The 21,869-nt window shown below is 39.9% G+C and overlaps 1 protein-coding gene across 4 annotated transcripts in view; it reads right to left on the reverse strand.

The window, feature by feature from the left end:
- Nucleotides 1-1,152: 1,152 nt before the first annotated feature.
- PRIM2 (DNA primase subunit 2) overlaps nt 1,153-21,869 on the reverse strand; it is a 608,800-nt gene continuing 588,083 nt past the window's right edge. For all 4 annotated transcript variants that reach the window (XM_029595680.1, XM_029595675.1, XM_029595676.1 and 1 more), the window contains one exon: nt 1,153-1,775. In XM_029595680.1, coding sequence (XP_029451540.1) covers nt 1,563-1,775 — 213 coding nt within the window. In that variant the 3' untranslated portion in view covers nt 1,153-1,562. The remainder of the gene's footprint in view (nt 1,776-21,869) is intronic.

The following is a 21,869-nucleotide window of genomic DNA, read 5'->3' on the forward strand; positions in this document are numbered from 1 at the left end:
AACATACAGCCAGCAAGAACACCATCTTCAAAGTTAGAGAACGGAGAGACAGGCCCCGAAGGGGTCTGAAGGTGGATCCCGTGAGGAAATCCAAAACAAGGTTGAGGTTCCATAAGGGCACAGGCCACTTCAGTGGCGGACGAATATGCTTGACTCCTTTCAGGAAGCGAGAAACATCTGGGTGCTTGGCAATGGTCTTGCCATCCCTCCTGGGACCGTAGCAAGACAGCGCAGCCACCTGAACCTTGATGGAGCTGAGGGAGAGACCCTTCTGAAGTCCATCTTGCAGGAAATCCAACACAATAGGGTTGTGGTCGCATGTGGATTGGCGCCATGAGTGTCGCACCATGCTTCAAATACTCTCCAGATCCTTACGTAGGTGAGGGATGTGGAAAACTTGCGAGCTCGGAGGAGTGTATCTATCACGGGCTCCAAGTAACCTCTTTTCTTCAGTCTAGCCCTCTCAATGGCCAGACCGTAAGAGAGAATTGAGCCGGATCCTCGTGGAGGATGGGACCTTGACGTAGAAGGTCCCGGAGAGGAGGCAAGGGAAGGGGCTCCCCTGCCAGTAGTCTTCTCATGTCCGCGTACCAGGGTCTTCTTGGCCAGTCTGGTGCCAAAAAGAAAGTAGAAAGTAGATTTGGAAACACGCTCAGCGAGCGTGCAGGCTCTCCAAACTGCTTTGGAGATGGAAATTACTAAGTTGCTACGCTTCCTGTGGGGGTATATATACCCGTGCTGACGTCAGATCCGTCTCCAACTGCTAGCACGAGCATACTATACCCATTTGTTCTGAGTCCATCTGGCTACACGACAGGAAATTGCTGAATAACTAGCCTAATACATTCAATTAAATGTCTTATAAAATAGCAACTTATGCATGTGCCTCTTGGACTCGCCCAGGAATGCCCTCAGACTGCCCCTTTTATGCACAAGTAATTGTGTGCATGAAACCAAAAATACTTGAGCATTTTTGTTTATAAAATAGCACGCATGCAAGTACAAGCTACTTTTGCACATATATGTTAATTTTACACACATAACGCCTTTGAAAATTCACTCCATAATGCACAATTCAAGAGAACTTTACACTGTTACAGAATAACTCAAAGAAACCAAGAGAAAAATAAAAAGCAAATACAATACAAACCCTGCAATTCAAAATTAAAAAATATTTTATTTTTCTTACTGCTTTTATTAATAGTAAAATACAATAAAATTGTTAGCATACAAACTTCAAAGTTTTATGGTAATGACTAACTATTAAGCATTCTATAAAAGCATTTAATTACAAATGTGGAGCTTAATCCTAAATGGCTGGGGATAAATAATTTCTGAGCATTCATCATCTTAGGCCTCAAGGTAAAAACAAAACTTTGACAGTTCAAAAGCTTTCACCCCGTCCATTGTTAAAAATAAAAATTAGGTAAGCAATTTTGCTCCAGTATCAAACATTCTCTCCAGGAACTCAGCATACTGTTCTTAGCTTGGAGAAAGCATGTTTAAAAAAATTGGAAAACAGCAATGATAGACAGAGAGAGAAACCTGCAATTGAAATAAATTCAGTCTTCACTGAAAAACTCCTCCAGATCTTCTGCAGAGTTAGTGATGTTAGAACTAGAGACCATGCTGGCTGACTTTTGACTGCTTGCTTTTGTTTGGGAGCTTTCTGGGATGTTAGACTCTTTCTTAACATCTCGACCACCAGTGAGTAACTTCTGGCTCTCCACAAAATACTGATTGGGATGATTTAAAGAAAATCCACAATCATCAACCTGTACAGAAAAGAAAAAGAATAGTATTTTTAAAATTTCCTTTCAAATTACACTGTGCGTGATTGTAATGTGATTGTTATTTATTATGAGTGGACATAGCTCCAGCAAATGGTCTACTTCAAGATGTATATATGATGAACTCTGCAGGTTTTTGGATGGCTAGGTCCATTGCAATGCTGAGGAAACAGGAGAAACAAGGATAGAGAAAATGTCAGGCAATCACAAGTATAAATTCCTGAACTCTTAGGGGAAGATTTTCAAAACTTATGCATGTGCGTCCATGTGCGCGAGCTACCTGGCGCGCACACATGGACACGTAAGTTATAAAATGCCAGGTCGGCGTGCGCAAGAGGGGGTCGAATTAAGCAATTACAACGTGGCGACGTATCGGGGCCTTCCCCAGTTCCCTCCCAGTCTGCTCCAATTAAGGCTGCTGTGCCGGGCAACTCTAACCCCGCCCCCGGACTTCCCCATCACTGGACCGCCCCTTTTTGAAACCCGGGACTTATACACGTCCCAGGGGTTTATACTTGTGGCCGGGCTGTTTGAAAATTGGCCCGGCACGCGTAAACCCGAGGCTTTTATGCTTGCTGGGGTTTGAAAATCTATCCCTTAGTTGTGAGCTTTCTTACTAATAGGGCACTACATCTGGTTAAATGAGGCTTTAATTGGGCTAAATGTACAGGTAGAAGATGTCTAAGCAGTAAAAAATGAAATTTATAGATATCAATTTGGTTATAAAGATATACCAAAGATATACTTTGAGGGGATAATTTTCAAAGCCATTTACAAGCATAAAACCCAATTTTATGACTGCTAATAGCTGTTGTAAAAATGATCCAGGTTCACTAGATGTAAAAGTATGCTCATAACCCAGTTTCACATGTAGTTTTATGCGAACTAAGGAGAGGTGTTCCAGTGGCATTGAGGAAGAGTCAGCTCTTATGTGCACACTCTTCATTTTAACAAGTATGCACAAAAGTGTACATGCATCAGTTATTACCTTCCAAAAGATATAACTTTATGTGAGTGAATGCGTTTGCATACTTGGCCAATTACCTGAGTATTTTTTAAAGCAAACGTATGCAAGTAAGTTCACTTTGAAAATCAGAAAAGCCTGCATGTATAATGTCCATACCAACTTTATCGCTATACGGGCTGTTTCAAAATTACCTTACAAATACAGATCATTCAAATATAAAGCAAAACATGTTACACATCTAATCTATAGCATAACATTGTTTCATTTACAAAAGAGACCAATAAAAGAAAATCTAAACCAAAGCAGTCATTTGCTTTGCAGTAATGTAGACAGAATATCCTAATCCTTTAAGACCTCTCTCAAAATGAGGTTCACATCTGGAGTAATAACAAGACACTAGAGAATAAGAAAAATGTACAATGTCACCTAAACATGTACAGTTTGAGGGTTGCCACTTTCTCATAACTTTCAAAACAAAAGATCTTTCTTTACTTCTTTAAATGCAGTTCTTATTGGATCCCATCTCTTACACAGAACGCTTTAAGAAAGGTATTAACTCTGAGATAACAGTTTGACTCATGTAAGTTTAATAATTTTAAAGTTTTAATGTCAAAATACGTTACAGAAATAGTGATAAGCTCAAGACAAGAGTCCAATGTAATTGGATTGATAAAGAGCTAAATAAATTTAAGAACAGGAGGCAGCAAAGATGTCTATTGAAGTTAAAACAAAAAAAACAACATTAAATAAATAGGGATCTTCATTTTAAGTTTTTATTTTTCCTGGGAATTTTAAAGTCATGACAAAATTCTGTGCAAAAATGATTTTTCTCTTGTTTGTTCTAATGGTCATTTTTCCACAGTTTTGTTTGTTATAGTATTAAAATTCCCAGGAAAAGAAATGACAACAAAGGTACGTATAAGTAGATAATGAATATGACAATCTTTGCTAACTCCAGGAAGTTTCTCAGTGGTAGCCACGAGTGTGAAACAAATGCAAGACACATAGAAAATGCTTCTATACTTCAATTTAAATCTAGAAAAGTGTGACAGTTAAATATTACAACACCCATCAACTCAAAGGGCCAAAAGATGCAATCTCTAGTTCAACATAAAGCAATATTTTCTTCAAAATAAACTATTATGTATATTCTATTCATTGTAACCTGCGCTTAAACATGAAAGGGAATGCAAGAAATCTTTTAAATAATAATAAATAAATAAATAGATAAATAGATATCAGCTGAATTTTCAAAAGCTTCCATGCGCTAACTAGGACACATACACATGTATGTGATGCATTTCATGCAATCTGTATTTTATAAATGTAGCTTCACGCTACGAGTTAAATTCTAAAAAACTTTTTCACATTTCAAACTTTAAGCTGTTTTTCCAGCGGGTTCCTCAGCTGCTAACAAATACATTGTTCTTTAAACAACATGCAAATTTGAGAATCTTCCGGTCCCCCTGACGCAGCTTGATGCAAAACACGGCCGTGTCAGGGTCCTTCGCATTTACACAACTGTTTACTGTGAATTTAACTTCGTGCACATTGTCTAGTGTGCATATGTAAAATAAAAGTAATCTCTTGGTGTTAAACTGTTATTGTCCAGTATATTTTGTGCTACACATTTTTCTTCTGTGTTTTATAAACGTTTAATATATGCATATATTTGAGCCTTTATGTGAACTCTAATGTTGAAATATTAGATCGTGTGGTGCTCTTTGTGACCTTTTTTGAAGAAACAGCTGTATCTTTGATCATGAAGAATTACTTCAAAAATATAAATGTTTCCTTTTGCGGAGGTCTGGTTCGGGTATACCCCGATTTAGCTAAATCTACGCAGCAGCGTAGGAAAGAGTTTTTATTAATGAGACCTGAGACCATAGCAGCAGGGGGTAGTTTTAAATTACGCTACCCCTGTAAATGTATAATACAACTGGCCAGGAATACATGTGTTTTCTTTCTACCAGCCCACTTGAAGGATTTTCTATCTGGTAGGAGACCACCTGAGGAGATATAATGAGGTTTATTTGAAATAGCGGTTATCAGGGCCTAATTTGTAACTGTTTTCTTGTATACTCCTCGTATAGTTTCATTCTCCCCCCCCCCCCCTTGTGTTTCCTATGTAATAAGAAAACTATGTTCCGTAATAAGAATCTATTGATTTTGTTTCCATGTTAAGGGCAGAATTGCCAAATATTAAGATTATAATTTCTGTATATTCCAATACAATATTTTTGTTGTATATTCATCTAAAAGCTGATAAATAAAAAATTGGAAAAAAAAAGTGTTCGCGCAACCGGCGCAAACAAAAGTACGCTGGATTTTAAAAGATGCATGCGTAGGCGCACGTATCTTTTAAAATCCGGGGTTGGCGCGCACAAGGCTGCGCAAAATTGGCAGCCTGCGCGCGCCGAGCCATGCAGCCTGCCTCCGTTCCCTCCGAGGCCGGTCCGAAATCGGAACGGCCTCGGAGGGAACTTTCTTTCCGGGCCCCCACCTTCCCTTTCCTTCCCCTAACTAACCCGCCCCTAACTAATTCCCCACCCCTCACCTTTATTTCAAAAGTTCCACCTGCCCAAGGCGTAAAATACAGTTTGATAGTTTGATCAGGGGTGCCTAAACCTTTGCAAACAACTGTATATTCTTAACTGTTATCCTAAATATCAGAGGTTTGATTACCAAATGATTACTTTGATGAGTTTGATTACTAGTTTTCTTGTGCATTTTTCACTTACCTGTAATGGGGAATAAAATGGAAAACGATGTGCCTCTAATTCTAGATAGTCCGACAGTTCTGTCTAGCTGTTGAGTTGCTTATTCTTAACTAAAAGTTTGAACTTCTGACACTATTGAGATTTTTAAGTTTTCTACTGTAGTATAAAATCCTTGCCTGGTGGTATACATGACTAAGAATTCTAAAATCTGAGACTGTTCAAGTTTTAAATTAAAACCTGATCACTGCCACACTCTTGCAGGTTCTGTATGCCCTTTATCAAATGATCTTCATACAATGTAGATTGTTAAAGACAGTCTGAAAAGCTCTTTGGACTAATAGTTATTACTACAGTTTCCTGGCATGTTTTCTCAAGGTGCCTTGAAACAGAGGACAGGCAAATACACAAATAACAAATTAACAAAGTCTAGAATAGAAGACATAGAATCCACTTTGCCAGTTATCATGATAAAGGAATATAAAAAAATATTTCTTAAATATTTTCCAATTAAATTTCCCTGAAGGCCTAAAATTATTGTAAATTGATAAAGGAAAAAACAGAGCTAAAAGACTGAATGAAACTGGAGTTTAAAACCATGTTTAGCATTCTATTTCCTCCTCATAATCTATCCAGCAGACAAGCAGCAATAAAACTGCATTTTATGCAGCGTAAAACATATAAAAGATTGTAAAGTGGAAGGGGCACTTTCGCTGACTTTTACTGCAGACTAGACTGAAAGGATTTTGTACTTTAAGGAGGATTGCTGGCTTCATCTTATCAGTGATGATATCACAGAACCTTTGCTTGGATTTAACACATTTTGCACAAGATGACCTTCACACAAATATTGGTGTCACGTTTCAGCCTTGGTAAATGTGGTTTTGAAGGAATTGAGGCATTACTGTAAAACCTAGAGGATCTCTGGGTTTCAGTCAAGTGGTTTTCTGATGATAGACGATAATGACAGTTCATATTGCAAAAGAAGCCCATCTGGAACAATCCTTCATAGTGCTGTGGTCAATGATATCAATTAACAAGGGCTCATCTTCAAAACTTTGAAAATTGATCTGATCACAGAGGACACTGAACCAAGGAGCTCTCTTTTCATGCAATTAAGCATCAGAGATTAATATTTCTAAGTCCTATTAAGAGTCAGTTAAAAAAAAAAAAGAAAAAGAAAAATAAGGTTAACAGACAAGATATTTTTCTGTCACACCATAACTGTAGCTAAAAATGTCCAACTACAAAATCTTTAAAAAAAAAGCTATACTCTGTATTCTTGACAGTATTTCAAAGATACACACAGGGTTCCAATATTTACTTTGTAATGTACTAATTAAAAAATATTTTACTTTTTTTTTTTAAAGCAGCTTCCTTAAAATTCCTCTCAACTGCTAACAGCAGGTACCCTTGGAACAGTTTCACAAAATTGTTCATGGCTTTGTAGCTTCTTTCGGCGACATGGTCTGCAAATATGAAAATAAACTACCTCTATCTTTGTAGTCTGTCATGCTTTTGAAAGGACCAATAAAATTCACTAATTTTGAGGATGGACAGTTTTTGAGAGCTCACATATTCCTATATCTTTTTTGTTAGTCCTTTAAAAGATACCACAGTGGTGAACTAAGCAGACAAGAAGGGCCAGCTAAATCATTTTGGGGCCAGAACACAGATCATATGGGTGTTCATGCTGAGATGGGGCAAACTGACAGTGAAATTGAAACATTCAATAGGCCTAAAACAAGCCACAGGAACTGCTGTAGGAAAGCAAAAATCCAGATCAGGCGCAGGATCAGATATCCATCATGGCACAGACCTCAGAGCTGGTAGCTAGCTACCTCTGCAGGAGTGAGTATTCCCTCTTCAGTGAAGAACTGAAAAGTTACTCTAGCGAAGCAACACTGCAAAAATGCTTCTTTGGAGTTCAGCACCCCAAATCTTAACTGCCAATTATTTGACCGCCCCTCACACTACCTTAGATCATTTCTCATTCTGTTTACTCCCTGTGGAGTTGCCCACTCTGTTGCAGATCTGTGTGTCATCTGAAGAAAGGGAAACAATTCCTACCTCCTCTGCAATATCACTCACAAAGATATTGAATGAGCCCCAGGACTGATCCCTGAGACACTCCAGTAATCACTTACCTTGCCTCAGAGTAAATTTCATTTTCTACTACCTTTTGTTATCTATTGCTCAACCAGTTTCTAGTCCAGTCCACCATCCTGGCACCCACTCTAAGCCTGCTCAGTTTATTAATGAGATTCTTATGCGAGACCGTGTCAAATGTTTTGATGAAATCCAAATAAACCACAAACAAAGCATACCTTTGATCTAATTCTCTAGTCACCCAGTTGAACAAATAATTCAGGCTTGTTTGACATGATCTATACTCCGTAAAGCAAGTTTGCTGATCTAGAAACAGGATTCTCTGTAGACAGCAGGATGAAGCCATTATGTCACCTGATGGTGCCGACCCAGCTCTCAGAGCTCAGTAAACACTTTACCAAGTATCAGGCGGAGCGCACTGTTAACCCGTGTTTGGACGCGCATTTTCAACGTGTCCAACCCCCCCGAAACTAATAGCGCCCGCAACATGCAAATGCATGTTGATGGCCCTATTAGTTATTCTCGCACAATTCAGTAAGTAAAATGTGCAGCCAAGCGCTTACCCAAAGGTAGGCATTCATTTCTGCTGGCACCGGGAAAGCAGTAAAAACTGCTTTTCTGTACACCCTCTGACTTAATATCATGGCGATATTAAGTCGGAGGTCCCAAAAGTTAAAAATAATTTTAAATAAAATTAAAAAATTTTAAATCGGCCCGTGGCTTGAAAACCGGATGCTCAATTTTGCCTGCGTCCGGTTTCCGAACCCGTGGCTGTCAGTGGGTTTGAGAACCAACGCCGGCAAAATTGAGCGTCCGGTTTTCAACCCGCAAGCTGATTTTAAATTTTTTTTAAATTTTATTTTAAATTATTTTTAACTTTTGGGACCTCCGACTTAATATCGCCATGATATTAAGTCGGAGGGTGTACAGAAAAGCAGTTTCTGTACATCCTCCCGGTGCCGGCAGAAATTAATGCCTACCTTTGGCGTCCCTAGTGCCTCTTTTTACCACGGGCCCTAATTTGAATATTTTTTTTTTAGTGAATTGCGCGCACAGGAGAGTGGCCCGCTCTCCCGCGAACTTTACTGTATCGGCCTGTATGTGCGAGAGACCCTGCATGCATGCCACCTTATGAGTCCCTTAGTCTTCTCCAAAGTATACGCTTCAGTGAGGTAACTGACTCTCACGAGAAGTGGGTGTGTATTAAGTAATGCTCTTTCATACTGCTATCAATGGAGAACCTTGTTTATAAGTAAGTAAACTTGCTTTCTCCATTGGCAAACAGACATGAAGCAACCGTTCTGGGTGGAGAGTCTAAAGATGAGAGTTGCAATGCAGAGCAACTACTAAAGCAAGCAACGAAGACCATACCAGTAGACAGACCACTGGGTGAACAGGCTGTGCAAAACTGTTTGCCTAATCCTACTGACCTTTGAGACATGTTGTCGAGACAGTAGTGAGATGGGAAAGTGTTAACTGATGACCAAGTAGCAACTCTGCAAATGTCTTCAATGGATGTGGACCTTAGATGAACAACTGAAGTCACGATGGCTCTCACTTGATGAACCTTGACAGAGTCCGTAATCTGCAAACCAGCTATCACATAAAAATATGTGGTACAATCTGCTGGCAATTTAGACAGAGTTATTTAGGCAAAGGATATGAACAGCTGAGAAGCTTGATGACAAGATTGAGTCCTTCTCATGTAATACGCGAGGGTTCTCTTGCAGTCCAAGGAGTGAGGAATTCTCTCTCCTCTGTGTGCATGTGGTCTCAGAAAGAAAGCAGACAGCACAATCATTCGGTTAATGTGAAATGCAGATACCACTTTTGGAAGTAACTTACTGTGAATATGTAGAACCACCCTGTTGTGAAAAAACTGCAGGTATAACAAATAGGAAACCAGTGCCAGCAATTTACTCTCTCTTTGAGACAAAGTGAGGGCCTCAAGAAACAACACTTTCCAGGTGAAAAACTTTAAGACCACTGACTTGAGATATTTGAATGAAGGTTTCATGAGCTGAGCAGGGACTATACTGAAGTCCCAAGGTACTGTAGGTTTAATGACCAGAGGCTTGGAATGCCATAAACCTCTCATGAACTTTGATACTAACAGTGGAGGGAGATCAGAGCTCCTTCCATTTGCTGGTGATATGCAACAATGGCACTTAGATGAACTTTAATTGAAGAGGTGATGAGGCCTAAGTACAAGAGGAAGAATAGATATTGAAGCAAGACTCTCAGACCAAAAGCATCAAGCCAGCTGGTCCCACATCAAATCAAGAACTTTTTCTTCTTAAAGCTATAGGATCTTTTGGCAGAAGGCTTTCTAAGTGAAACCAGCATGAGCTCCACTTCCTTAGTAAGGAATAAAGAAGAGACTACTGTGTGTTCAACATCCAGACTGTGAGGGCCAGTGATGGCAGGCTTGGGTGGCAGAATCTGTCACTCTCCTATGTGATAAGAATTGAAGAGATACCCAATGAAACTGGAAGCTGAGCTGACAGATGGATACCATACTTTAAGTGGCCATGCAGGTGTTCTGAGAATCAAACTCACCTTGCTCTGAAAAACCTTCAGACAGTCTTGATGATAAGAGAAATACATAGAGTAGACTGGTGCCCCAGTTTAGCACAAAAGCATCAGAAGCTGAACTGTAGCTGCTTGGAAGCATGAAGCAAAACCACTTGACCTTTTTGTTTCCTCTGAGGCGAATAGGTCAATACCAGCATTCCCAAAAGACTGAACAACTCATCTGTGACCTACTGTCCAAGGGCTAATAATGGACGGCAGCACTGTTTATGCAACCCACCAACAAATGTGGGCTCCTAGAAGATAGGTTGCCTAGAGATGGGCATTGTGATGCCCAGCCCATGACCAGATTCAGAGGGCTTTCTCACATAGAATGAATGAGCCTGTGCCTCCATGTTTATTTACATAAAACATGGCCACCTGATTGTCCATCTGGATCAATATTCTCTTGTCTGACAGTAGATGAAATAATGCTCCTAGAGCCTAATAGATAGCTTGGAGCTCCAGCAGTTTGATCTGCAAATGGTTCTCTGCTGAGGACCATGACTCCTGGGTCCATGTGGCCTCTGTGTGCACACCCTACCCCTTGGTGGAGGCATCAGTAGACAGAATCACTTGATGCGCTAGGATGTGAAGCACCTTGAGAACCTCAGATTTCATCCACCACTGAAGGCATGCCCTCATCTCAGGGGTCACACAAAGATCTAGTTGGATAACGGTTGGTAGAGCTGATCCCACTGGCTTTGGAACAACAACTGAAGACCCCTGAAGTGCAGATGAGCCAATGGAACTACTTGCATTTCTGCAGCCATGCATACAGAAGAATCAGAGCCAATTTCACTAGCATTCAGTCCCAGTGTAGGAAAGAGCCTACTAGGGTCATCGATAATATGGATCTTTTGACTAGAAGAAATGCCTTCTACCTGAATGAGTCTATCCAGGCTCCTATGAACTGGATCCTTTAAGAACTGGTCAGCTAGTACTGGGAGAAGCTGACCAGGAACTCCAAAGACTGGAGATGTTAAACAGTTGCTTCAAGGGACTCCAGAACCATCACCACACAATCATTAGGATAATGGTATATATAGACTCCCTGTTAATGTAGATGCGCAGCCTCTAATGCAAGGCATCTTGTGAACACACTTAGGGCTGCCAAAAGGTGAAAAGGAAGGACCTTCACCTCAAAACTGAGGAACTTCCGATGGAAGAGATGAATGGGGATGTGTGCAAATGTGTCCTGAAAAGCGACAAGCTTGATCACTTTCTGCTGCAGAAGCTATAGCTAGACAGATTAAGTGGGATCAGATCTGAAGATTAAAGTATGTTGGGTTGGAGAAGGATGAGAAAAACATAAATGGTAACCAGAATCCACAATTTTCAGGGTCCTTTGTGACCCTGATCCATTTCGAAAGGAAGGATCATACCCTCCTTCCACATTATTTATTTATTTATGGATAATCCATAAATCCCTAACCACAATCTTCAAAAATATCCATGGACTAGCTCCACTCCATCTACAAATAGCACTCAAAAAACACTCCTCCAACAGACCCACTAGAGAAGTGTACAGAGAACTTCTACAGGTACCACACGCCAATACCACCCAACACATAACCCTGAGAGACAGGGCCTTCTCTACAGAAGGCCCCCCACTATGGAACTCAATCCCCTTAGAATTACGACAGGAACCATGTCTTCCAACCTTCAGAAAGAGACTTAAGACATGGCTGTTCAAGAAAGCCTTTCCGGACTCTGACTGATGCTCACACCAAATACAGAAAGACGGACTATCTCCCACTAAACTGATACGGACATACCAAACACTGCACGTTCTTATTCTTGTTAAATTTCTATCGTCTTCTTCTTCTTCTTTTCCCAGTTAGAACCATCCTTGTTTTATTGTAACTGATTTATTCCTGCGCACTTTTATAACTTGTTATAATTTGTAAATGTATAAAATGTATACTCATGTTATATTTATACACGTTTATAATGTATTGATCACCCCTGTTTTATGTAAACCGACATGATACGAATCTCCGTGAATGCCGGTATAGAAAAAACTCAAATAAATAAAATAAATAAAATAAATAAATAAATAAATCTTTAGAAGAATGGATGCTTATAGGATAAGTATTGTCATCATGCAGAGGCCGGCTAGTCTCCTGTCACCACTGACAACTGCAGAGTAGACTGATAAATCAGAGCCAGTGTCTCTTTCACCTTATAGCCAAACAGGTTGTCCTTAACACAGGATATCCACCAGACTGACATGCACATCTTCATGAAGGCCACTTGCTTTCAACCACGTGAGCCTCTAGGCTCTGATGGAAGCAGCCAAAGTACTGGCTGTAGTGTCAAAAGCTTTATACATGGAGCAGATCAAATGCATCTCACATTTCTTTATATCCTTATAACAGATCAGCAGTTGGGTCATGCACGATCAGCTTATAGTTTTTTGAAACACTTCTCAGAGCCAGCTACTTGCAGTCAAAACAGCTTTATTCCATATATCAATGTTTATATCACACTTAAAGATTCCAATTTCTCTCTCGCAACACCAGGACCACCTCAGTAAGTTACATTAATAGTCAGCTGTAGGCCAGCCCAATTTCCCAGGACCATATAGCACCTACTTCCCAATTGTGCCTTTTACAGATTTAAAAGCCCTACTTAAAGGCTGCAGGCATCTCTGCTTCTGGGTCCAGGTTAACCTTCCCACCTGATTCTGCCTCTCTCTCCTTTTCTGCTTCCAGTCTGCTCTACTTCCTGTTTCCTTCCAGTCAATTATAAAAAAGGGCAAGAGACGGGGCTCTCCCAGTGAGTCAGCAGTCTATGCTTGTTTCTAAGGTGAACCACACTAAATCCTCTTGAGAGTTGTAAGATATGAGTATATTCCCCTATCCTTTATCCCTTACAAACCTCTACAACTCAATGGAATTCTGACTATTCCAAGTCTGATGAGTCTGTCAAAGGTTTCAGCTTCTGGAACCTGAGCTAAAAAATTCTAACTTATCCCTATCAATTAAAAGCATAATGAAAATACAAACAAAAAAACAAACTTTGAAATGTTTGTATGCTAATACCAGAAGTCTAAGAAGTAAGATGGGAGAATTAGAATGTATAGCAGTGAATGATGACAGACTTAATTGGCATCTCAGAGAAATGGTGGAAGGAGGACAACCAATGGGACAGTGCTATACCAGGGTACAAATTATATCGCAATGACAGAGAGGAGCACCCGGGAGGCAGTGTGGTGCTTTATGTCCGGGATGGCATAGAGTCCAACAGGATAAACACCCTGCATGAGACTAAATGTACAACTGAATCTTTATGGGTAGAAATCCCTTGTATGTCGGGGAAGACTATAGTGATAGGAGTAAACTACCGTCCACCTGGTCAAGATGGTGAGTCGGACAGTGAAATGCTAAGAGAAATTAGGGAAGCTAACCAAATTGGTAGTGCGGTAATAATGGGAGACTTCAATGCCGGTAAGAGCTTTAGGCGACTGAACGCGGCATTATAATGAATTTAGACGGAAGCAAATATGAAGGCATTTAACATATTGAAAGAGTTTGGCGGGAACTAACCTTGTGTTCTTCTTAAGCCTAAATCTTCCGATTAGGACAGAGTCCCTGAAGCAGCACAACTGCGAAACGTACGTCGGACTATAGGAGCTCTAAGTCATACGAGCACCCTCGATCGGAATTTGTTGCCTTTTAAGCACTAAGCACGGCAGCATTGAAGATAAAGTCCTAGAAGCGCGGTGGCGCTCTGCACAAGTGAGTGAAGGCACTATCCTGGAAGCGTGGAGGCGCTCCGCACAAATAAGGCAAGTCCGCTCTTTACTCCGTTAAAAATATTTTACTATAAATGAACAAAAAACGATAAAAAAAAGTGAATTTAATAAAGAAGAAAGAAAATTTAAAGACTATTCAGGACCGATGATTAAACATGACCCGTTATGGTTGAAAGTGGGGCTTACTGCCTAAACTAACCAAGGGTGGTATGATGGTCCACATCGTGAGATAAATTCTTAAGCACACGAAATTTCAAATTTGTTTGCAACGTGTTTTGTGAGATAAGTGTGGTTCGTTGCACGTTTTCTATTAACTGTTTCTGTATAGTAGACTTCAATTACCCCAATATTGACTGCATTTATTTATTTATTTATTTATTTATTTAACTTCTTTTACTATACCGACACTCAAGACCAGGTCTTATCGTACCGGTTTACATTAGAACATGGGGAAACCAATTAACGTATAAGTAGAAATGAGAAGTTACATTAAAACAGGGAGAGTAAAAACATGGATGTCGGAAGATAGGACAGAATTAAACTATAACAGAAATGGGAGATCGAGTAATCAAGCAATAAGTTAACAAAATTACAAACTATAAATTAACACAAAACAATAAATTAGTAATACAGAAACAAGGATTATAATCAGCGGATATATACATGGTATGTCAGATGGGAGGAGTGGCGGGGATGAGGGGGGGTGAGGGAAAAAGGGTGGGTTGTGGTTGAGGGGGAAAGGGAAAAGGTTGGGAGTGAGGGGAGGGAAAAGGGTGGGTTTAAGGGTGTGAGACAGAGTTGGTTGAATGGATTCCTTCAACGGTAGGCTTGTGTGAACAGCCAGGTTTTAAGTTTTTTTCTGAAGGTTAAGTGGCATTGTTCCTGGCGTAAGTCTTGAGGAAGCGAATTCCAATGTAGCGGACCTGCTGTCGAAAGTGCTCGCTTGTGAATGGAGTTGTGGATTGATGATTTGTTGGGAGGGGCCTTGAGCTTACTTTTGTAGGCAGTTCTTATTGGTCTTGAGGATGTATGTAGTTCCAGAGGGAAGGTGAGTTGGAGAGTGGTTTGTTGGTAGACCGATTTGTGGATGATAGTGAGAGCTTTGAACAGAATTCTATATTGAATAGGAAGCCAATGTAAGATTTTTAGGATAGGTGTGATGTGGTCCTTGCGCCGTGTATTTGTAAGGATCCTGGCCGCTGCGTTTTGCAGCATCTGTAGAGGTTTGGTCGAAGAGGCGGGGAGACCGAGTAGAAGAGCGTTGCAATAGTCGATCTTTGAGAACAGTATTGCTTGAAGCACAGAACTGAAATCCTGGAAGTGTAAAAGCGGTCTTAGATGCTTCAGGACCTGTAGCTTGAAGAAACATTCTTTAGTTGTAGCGTTAATGAATTTTTTGAAATTCATTCTAGAGTCAAGGGTGGCCCCAAGGTCTCTGACATGGCTTGCTAGTGGGGTTATTGTGATATTAGTGCATAAATGTATCATCGGGACACGCTAGAGAGATACAGTTCCTGGATGGAATAAATGATAGCTTTATGGAGCAATTGGTTCAGGAACAGACGAGAGAGGGAGCAATTTTAGATCTAATTCTCAGTGGAGCACAGGATTTGGTGAGAGGGGTAACGGTGGTGGGGCCGCTTGGCAATAGTGATCATAATGTAAACCGCAAAATGTAGCGATTGTTACTGTTCTATGTAAACCGGGGTGATATGTATATTATACAGGAACCTCCGGTATATAAATTATTTAAATAAATAAATAAATAAATAAATAAATAAAATAATATGATCAAATTTGAATTAATGACTGCAAGGGTGACAGTAAGCAAATCCACGGCTCTCGTGCTAAACTTTCAAAAAGGGAAACTTTGATAAAATGAGAAAAATAGTTAGAAAAAAACTGAAAGGAGCAGCTACAAAAATAAAAAGTGTGCAAGAGGCGTGGTCATTGTTAAAAAAAATACATCCTAGAAGCACAGTCCAGATGTATTCCAGACAATAAGAAAGGTGGAAAGAAGGCAAAACGATTACCGGCATGGTTAAAAGGGGAGGTGAAAGAAGCTATTTTAGCCAAAAGATCTTCATTCAAAATTGGAAGAAGGATCAAACAGAAGAAAATAGGATAATGCATAAACGTTGGCAAGTTAAATGTAAGACACTGATAAGACAGGCTAAGAGAGAATTTGAAAAGAAGTTGGCCGTAGAGGCAAAAACTCACAGTAAAAACTTTTTAAAATATATCTGAAGCAGAAAGCCTGTGAGGAAGTCAGTTGGAGCGTTAGATGATCGAGGGGTTAAAGGGGCACTTAGAGAAGATAAGGCCATCGCGGAAAGATTAAATGATTTCTTTGCTTCGGTGTTTACTGAAGAGGATGTTGGGGAGGTACCCGTAATGGAGAAGGTTTTCATGGGTAATGATTCAGATGGACTGAACCAAATCACGGTGAACCTAGATGTGGTAGACCTGATTGACAAACCGAAGAGTAGTAAAATACCTGGACCAGATGGTATACACCCCAGAGTTCTGAACTAACTAAAAAATGAAATTTCAAACCTATTAGTAAAAATTTGTAACCTATCATTAAAATCATCCATTGTACCTGAAGACTGCAGGATAACTAATGTAACCCCAATATTTCAAAAGGGCTCAAGGGGCGATCCGGAAAACTACAGACTGGTTAGCCTGACTTCAGTGCCAGGAAAAATAGTGGAAAATGTTCTAAACATCAAAATCACAGAACATATAGAAAGACTTGGTTGAATGGAACAAAGTCAGCATGGCTTTACCCAGGGCAAGTCTTGCCTCACAAATCTGCTTCACTTTTTTGAAGGAGTTAATAAACATGTGGATAAAGGTGAACCAGTAGATGTAGTGTACTTGGATTTTCAGAAGGCATATGACAAAGTCCCTCATGAGAGGCTTCTAGGAAAAGTAAAAAGTCAAGGGATAGGTGGCGATGTCCTTTCGTGGATTGCAAACTGGCTAAAAGACAGGAAACAGAGAGTAGGATTAAATGGACAATTTTCTCAGTGGAAGGGAGTGGGCAGTGAAGTGCCTCAGGGATCTGTATTGGGACCCTTACTTTTCAATATATTTATAAATGATCTGGAAAGAAATATGACGAGTGAGGTGATCAAATTTGCGGATTACACAAAATTATATCTCAAAGCATGTGGCACATTTAAAACTAATCGGAGAAAGTTCTTTTTCACCCAACGCACAAACTCTGGAATTTGTTGCCAGAGGATGTGGTTAGTGCAGTTAGTATAGCTGTGTTTAAAAAAAGGATTGGATAAGTTCCTAGGGCATAAGGGAGCTTTACAAATGTACTGGGTAGGGGGGACTCTAAGGGTTGTGGTGAGGAGTGGGAAAGGAGGGTAGCCCAGCAAGCCAACCCATGATTTCTTTTAATACTTGGAGGAGATTGGGAATAGGGGGGGCTGGGCCCAACAGGGCTAGTTTGTGTGACTTTGGGTGAGGGGGTATAATCTGTGAGCCTTCATGGGACTTTTTTTGTATGGCTGCTTAACTGGCTATATTCTTTTGAATATATCTGGTTAAGTTTAAAGTTATCCAGGAACATGTCCCCAGATAACTTTATACCTCTCCAGATCATGGTTAGAGTTAGCCAAAAAATTATTCAGCTAACTCCTAATATCAGCGTTAGCGAGATGTGTTTCCTGATTAAATCACCCCGCCCTAGAAATGGCCATTACTTATTTTTAGCCAAATTACTAATTTTTAGCTGATTACTGGGGATACTGAAAACTTGGCATTTAGCCAAATAACTTGTGAGTTATGCAGCTTAATGCCTTTGAAAACTGGCCTCTATGTCTGGTTATGTGGTCTTTGAATCCATGTGAACCTCGGTCACTAATTTCAGGATTTAAGGATGTAAATACGTATATCCTGGTATCTGAATTCAAAAAAGTCATGGAACAGACAAAATTCTTAGCAGTAAAAATCGACCTGAGACAAAGCAAGGTTTGAAGCTGATAGTGAATATAAGCAGACATCATGGGCTTGGTAATCTATCTGCTGTCAATCTATGTTTCTTTAAAAAAAAAATTACCTTGTATTAATTTATTTAAAATTTATATTCTGCAAATTTCAACACCTTTGTACAATGTAGTTCATCTGGATTTTTATTTCCACATATGAGATATCTAAATTTTGTGCCGACACTGGAATGCAGTACTAAGGTAACGTGCCTCTCAACTTTGCTGCTCTGTAATGTGCTGGATTGAACATTTACTGAGTAGGCTCAAACTAATGTAAAGGCCACTTCACATGTACATAGAATCTGTATAACTGATTATATATTTTTTTCACAGAGGCCAAATGTTCCTTTACATGCAAATCGCAATTTGGAAACAAAAAATGGTAAATCACCACCAGTGGTATGCAATGCAATATTTAATTAGCAAAGCATTTAAGCCAATGACTATGACTTTCTCATCAGTATCGCAAGTACTGGTTGACATGAGAGTGAAAGGCTAGAGTGGATAATCTAACGTAGATCCTTCCGTATAGCAATACATAGCACTGCCATAGATTCACTGGGTCAGCCCTCTGTTCACATATCTTGTATCATAAGAAGTAGCCACAGCAGCAGCAATCTCATTCCCCCATCACCAAGAAGCAAAAGCATCAACTCCATAACTCTCCACACATCAAGCTGAAAAGTAGATTTGAACATGGATGAATTGCCAGTCTTAAAACTACAAATTTATGCTGCCTCAAGACCTAAAATTAACTGCAAACTTTTTTTTTAACTAGATATTTTAGTAGGACACATCCATTACAACCATTTAATTCAATATGTGCATGTTTTAGTTCTATGTTCATCAAAAGAATACACACACACAGTCAACAAAATAAGAACATTTTAACAAACTAATGGTTAAAATACAATTTTATTACAAAATGATAAAAAATACATAAACTCTTCATTACAATTGGTCTTAAACCTAGCGGGTTTCTATCATTTTGTAATAAAATTGTATTTTAACCATTTTGTTAAAACGTTCCATTAGTGTTCTTATGTTGACATTGTAAGCACAATTGAATACTTGAATTTTTGCTTGTTTGCCCATCACTTTTCTCTGCTCTCTCTCTCTATATGTATATATGTAACCCATCACTAAAATTAGTTTCATATTTGAGAAATGTCTAGAGGACATTTTGTGTCTTGTCATTTTAAGGGTTGATGATGTCATTACTATATATGTGCAATATTTATGGTGAGAACCCTGGAGAGAGTAAAGGAGTTAATTTGGTTGTTCTGAAAGAGAGTTTGAGAGGAGCTATGAAAAATAAAAAGCAGCTATGGCATGTGCTATTTTCCAAGACGACATCTAGGCTTCTGGCCTATCACAAAGTCCCTGGAAGGATAATAGAAACTCCATCCATAATTAAGAAATTACTACTTACCTGATAATTTCCTTTTCTTTAGGACAGTCAGATGAATCCAGAACAAGTGGGTTATGCACCTCTACCAGCATATGGAGACGGAGCAAACTGACGTCACAATACATATACCCCTGCAGTGACATCAGCCTGCCAGTATTTTCTTTAAAAGCAAACTGTGGACAGACTAGCAAAAAACTTGATTAAAAACAGATAACCATGTCAATGCTCAGCCAACAGGAAGCACTGTGCTCAGACAAGAAAATTAACAACACTAGTCCAGGGACCAGACTAACACCAATAATCTCAGTAAAACATAATCACACAAGAGGACCATAGTACAATCATTCAGCAACCAAGGGAGGGAAGCTGGATTCATCTGACTGTCCTAAAGAAAAGGAAATTATCAGGTAAGTGGTAATTTCTCATTTCTTAACGTCCAGTCAGATGAATCTAGAACAAATAGGATATACCCAAGCTATTCCTGAATAGGGCGGGAAGCTGCACGTGGTCCTGTCAAAACTGTATGTGCAAAGGCTGCGACCTCCCAGGCTTGCACATCCAGATGATAAAAACTGGAAAAGGTGTGTAAGGAGGACCACGTCACTGCTCGGCAAATGTCAACAGGAGACGGCAACTTAACGTCCGCCCATGACACTGCCTGAGCCCCAGTGACATGAGCCCTAACATGACTACCTCCTTAATCCAGCAGGCTATTGTAGTCGCTAGGCCAGTTCTCCTCGTTTAGTACTGTCGTGAAGAACAAACAGGCGATCTGTTTTCTGTAAAGGCTCAGTAACCTCCAGATACCAGACGATATATCTCTTGACATCCAAGGGTCGCAACAGATGATACTTCCCTTCGTCACTCTCTCTAACCAGAGACAGCAGGGAGATGGACTGATTCAAGTGAAATTCAGTGACCACCTTCGGTAGAAAAATGAAGGAACAGTATGCAGCTGATTCACTCCTGGAGTCAACAGGAGGAAGGGCTCTCGGCAAGACAAGGCCTGCAGCTCAGAAATTCTCCGCACAGAATAAATTGTCACAAGAAGCACTGTTTTTAAGGTCAGTAACTGCAAGGACAGGTTACGCATCGTTCTAAACGTAAAACCTAAGAAATCCAAGACCAAATTAAACTCCATAAGGGTACTGGAAAATGCAAGGGAGGACGAAGATGTTTCACTCCTTTCAGAAAACAGGCCACATCAGCATGAGCCGACAAGTTACCATTATTACTATACCGCTGTGCAGTTTCTACACTAGGCGTATACTACAATCCAATAATAATACAAAGGTACTGTTTAACATCATAAAATCTATCACAAACCACAATAATTACAGCCAAAAGTACCCCAAAGCTGACTCTACAATTGATCTGTGTAATCTGGAAAAATTTTAAACCAAAAATTCAAAAACTCATTGTTACATTCCCCTCAATTACTCCATTAACTCCAGCTATTCAGCCTACTCAATGCTGGGACACATTCGAAACAATTGCCAGTACCAAAATTATACAAATTATTTCTAAAATGAAATCCTCCTCTACCTAAAATGAAATCCCTGTTCTACCGCTCTTTTAAAAGCAATTAAACGTGATATAGCCCTATCCTATTGCCAACATGCGGGCCAATACATTAAAAACGCGCGCGATTCAGTATTTTAATTTATTTTAATTAGGACCGGCGGTAAAAAGAGGCGCTAGGGACACTAGCGTGTCCCTAGCACCTCTTTTTTGACAGGAGTGGCGGCTGTCAGCGGGTTTGACAGCTGACGCTCAATTTTGCTGGCGTTGGTTCTCAAGCCTGTTGTCAGCCATGGGTTCGGAAATCGGACGCCGGCAAAATTGAGTGTCCGGTTTTTGACCCGCGAGCCGCAGGCCTATTTCAAAATTTTGTTTTCTATTTTTTTTTTTTTTTTTTACTTTCGGGACCTCCAACTTAATATCGCCATGATATATATATATTTTTTTTTTATTTAGAGCTTTTCTATACCGGCATTCATCTTACAATCATATCATGCCAGTTTACAGGTAACAGGGGGTGCGATAACCTTGAACATTTAACAAGTGTAGAGGAAACAAAAGTTACAATAAAACAGGGTTGCAAGAACTGGGGGAGGAAGGAGACAAGAGTAAGAGTAACTTTAAAGTAGAAGTTATTTACATTGTGCTGAAAGGTCTCTTAATAGTTGTTTTGGTGCATCAGTTAGACTCGGGGAAGGCTTGTTTGAATAACCAAGTCTTAAGCCTTTTTCTGAATGTTAATAAACATGGTTCCTGTCTGAGATCAGGGGGTAGGGTGTTCCATAGAGAAGGTCCCGCTGTAGAAAAGGCCCGACCTCTAAAAGCTAGATGGTGCGTAGATTTGGTTGGTGGAACAAGCAGGGAATCTCTGTAGGCTTCTCTGATGGGTCTGAATGAAGTGTGTAGTCTGAGGGGGATTTGGAGGTTAAGAGGGGCTTGGGAATGGATGGTTTTATGGATGATGGTGATGGATTTGTGTAGAACACTGAAGTGAATTGGTAGCCAGTGTAAATTTTTGA

This window comes from Rhinatrema bivittatum, chromosome 3 (genome assembly GCF_901001135.1).
Source record: "Rhinatrema bivittatum chromosome 3, aRhiBiv1.1, whole genome shotgun sequence".
Lineage (NCBI taxonomy): Eukaryota > Metazoa > Chordata > Amphibia > Gymnophiona > Rhinatrematidae > Rhinatrema > Rhinatrema bivittatum.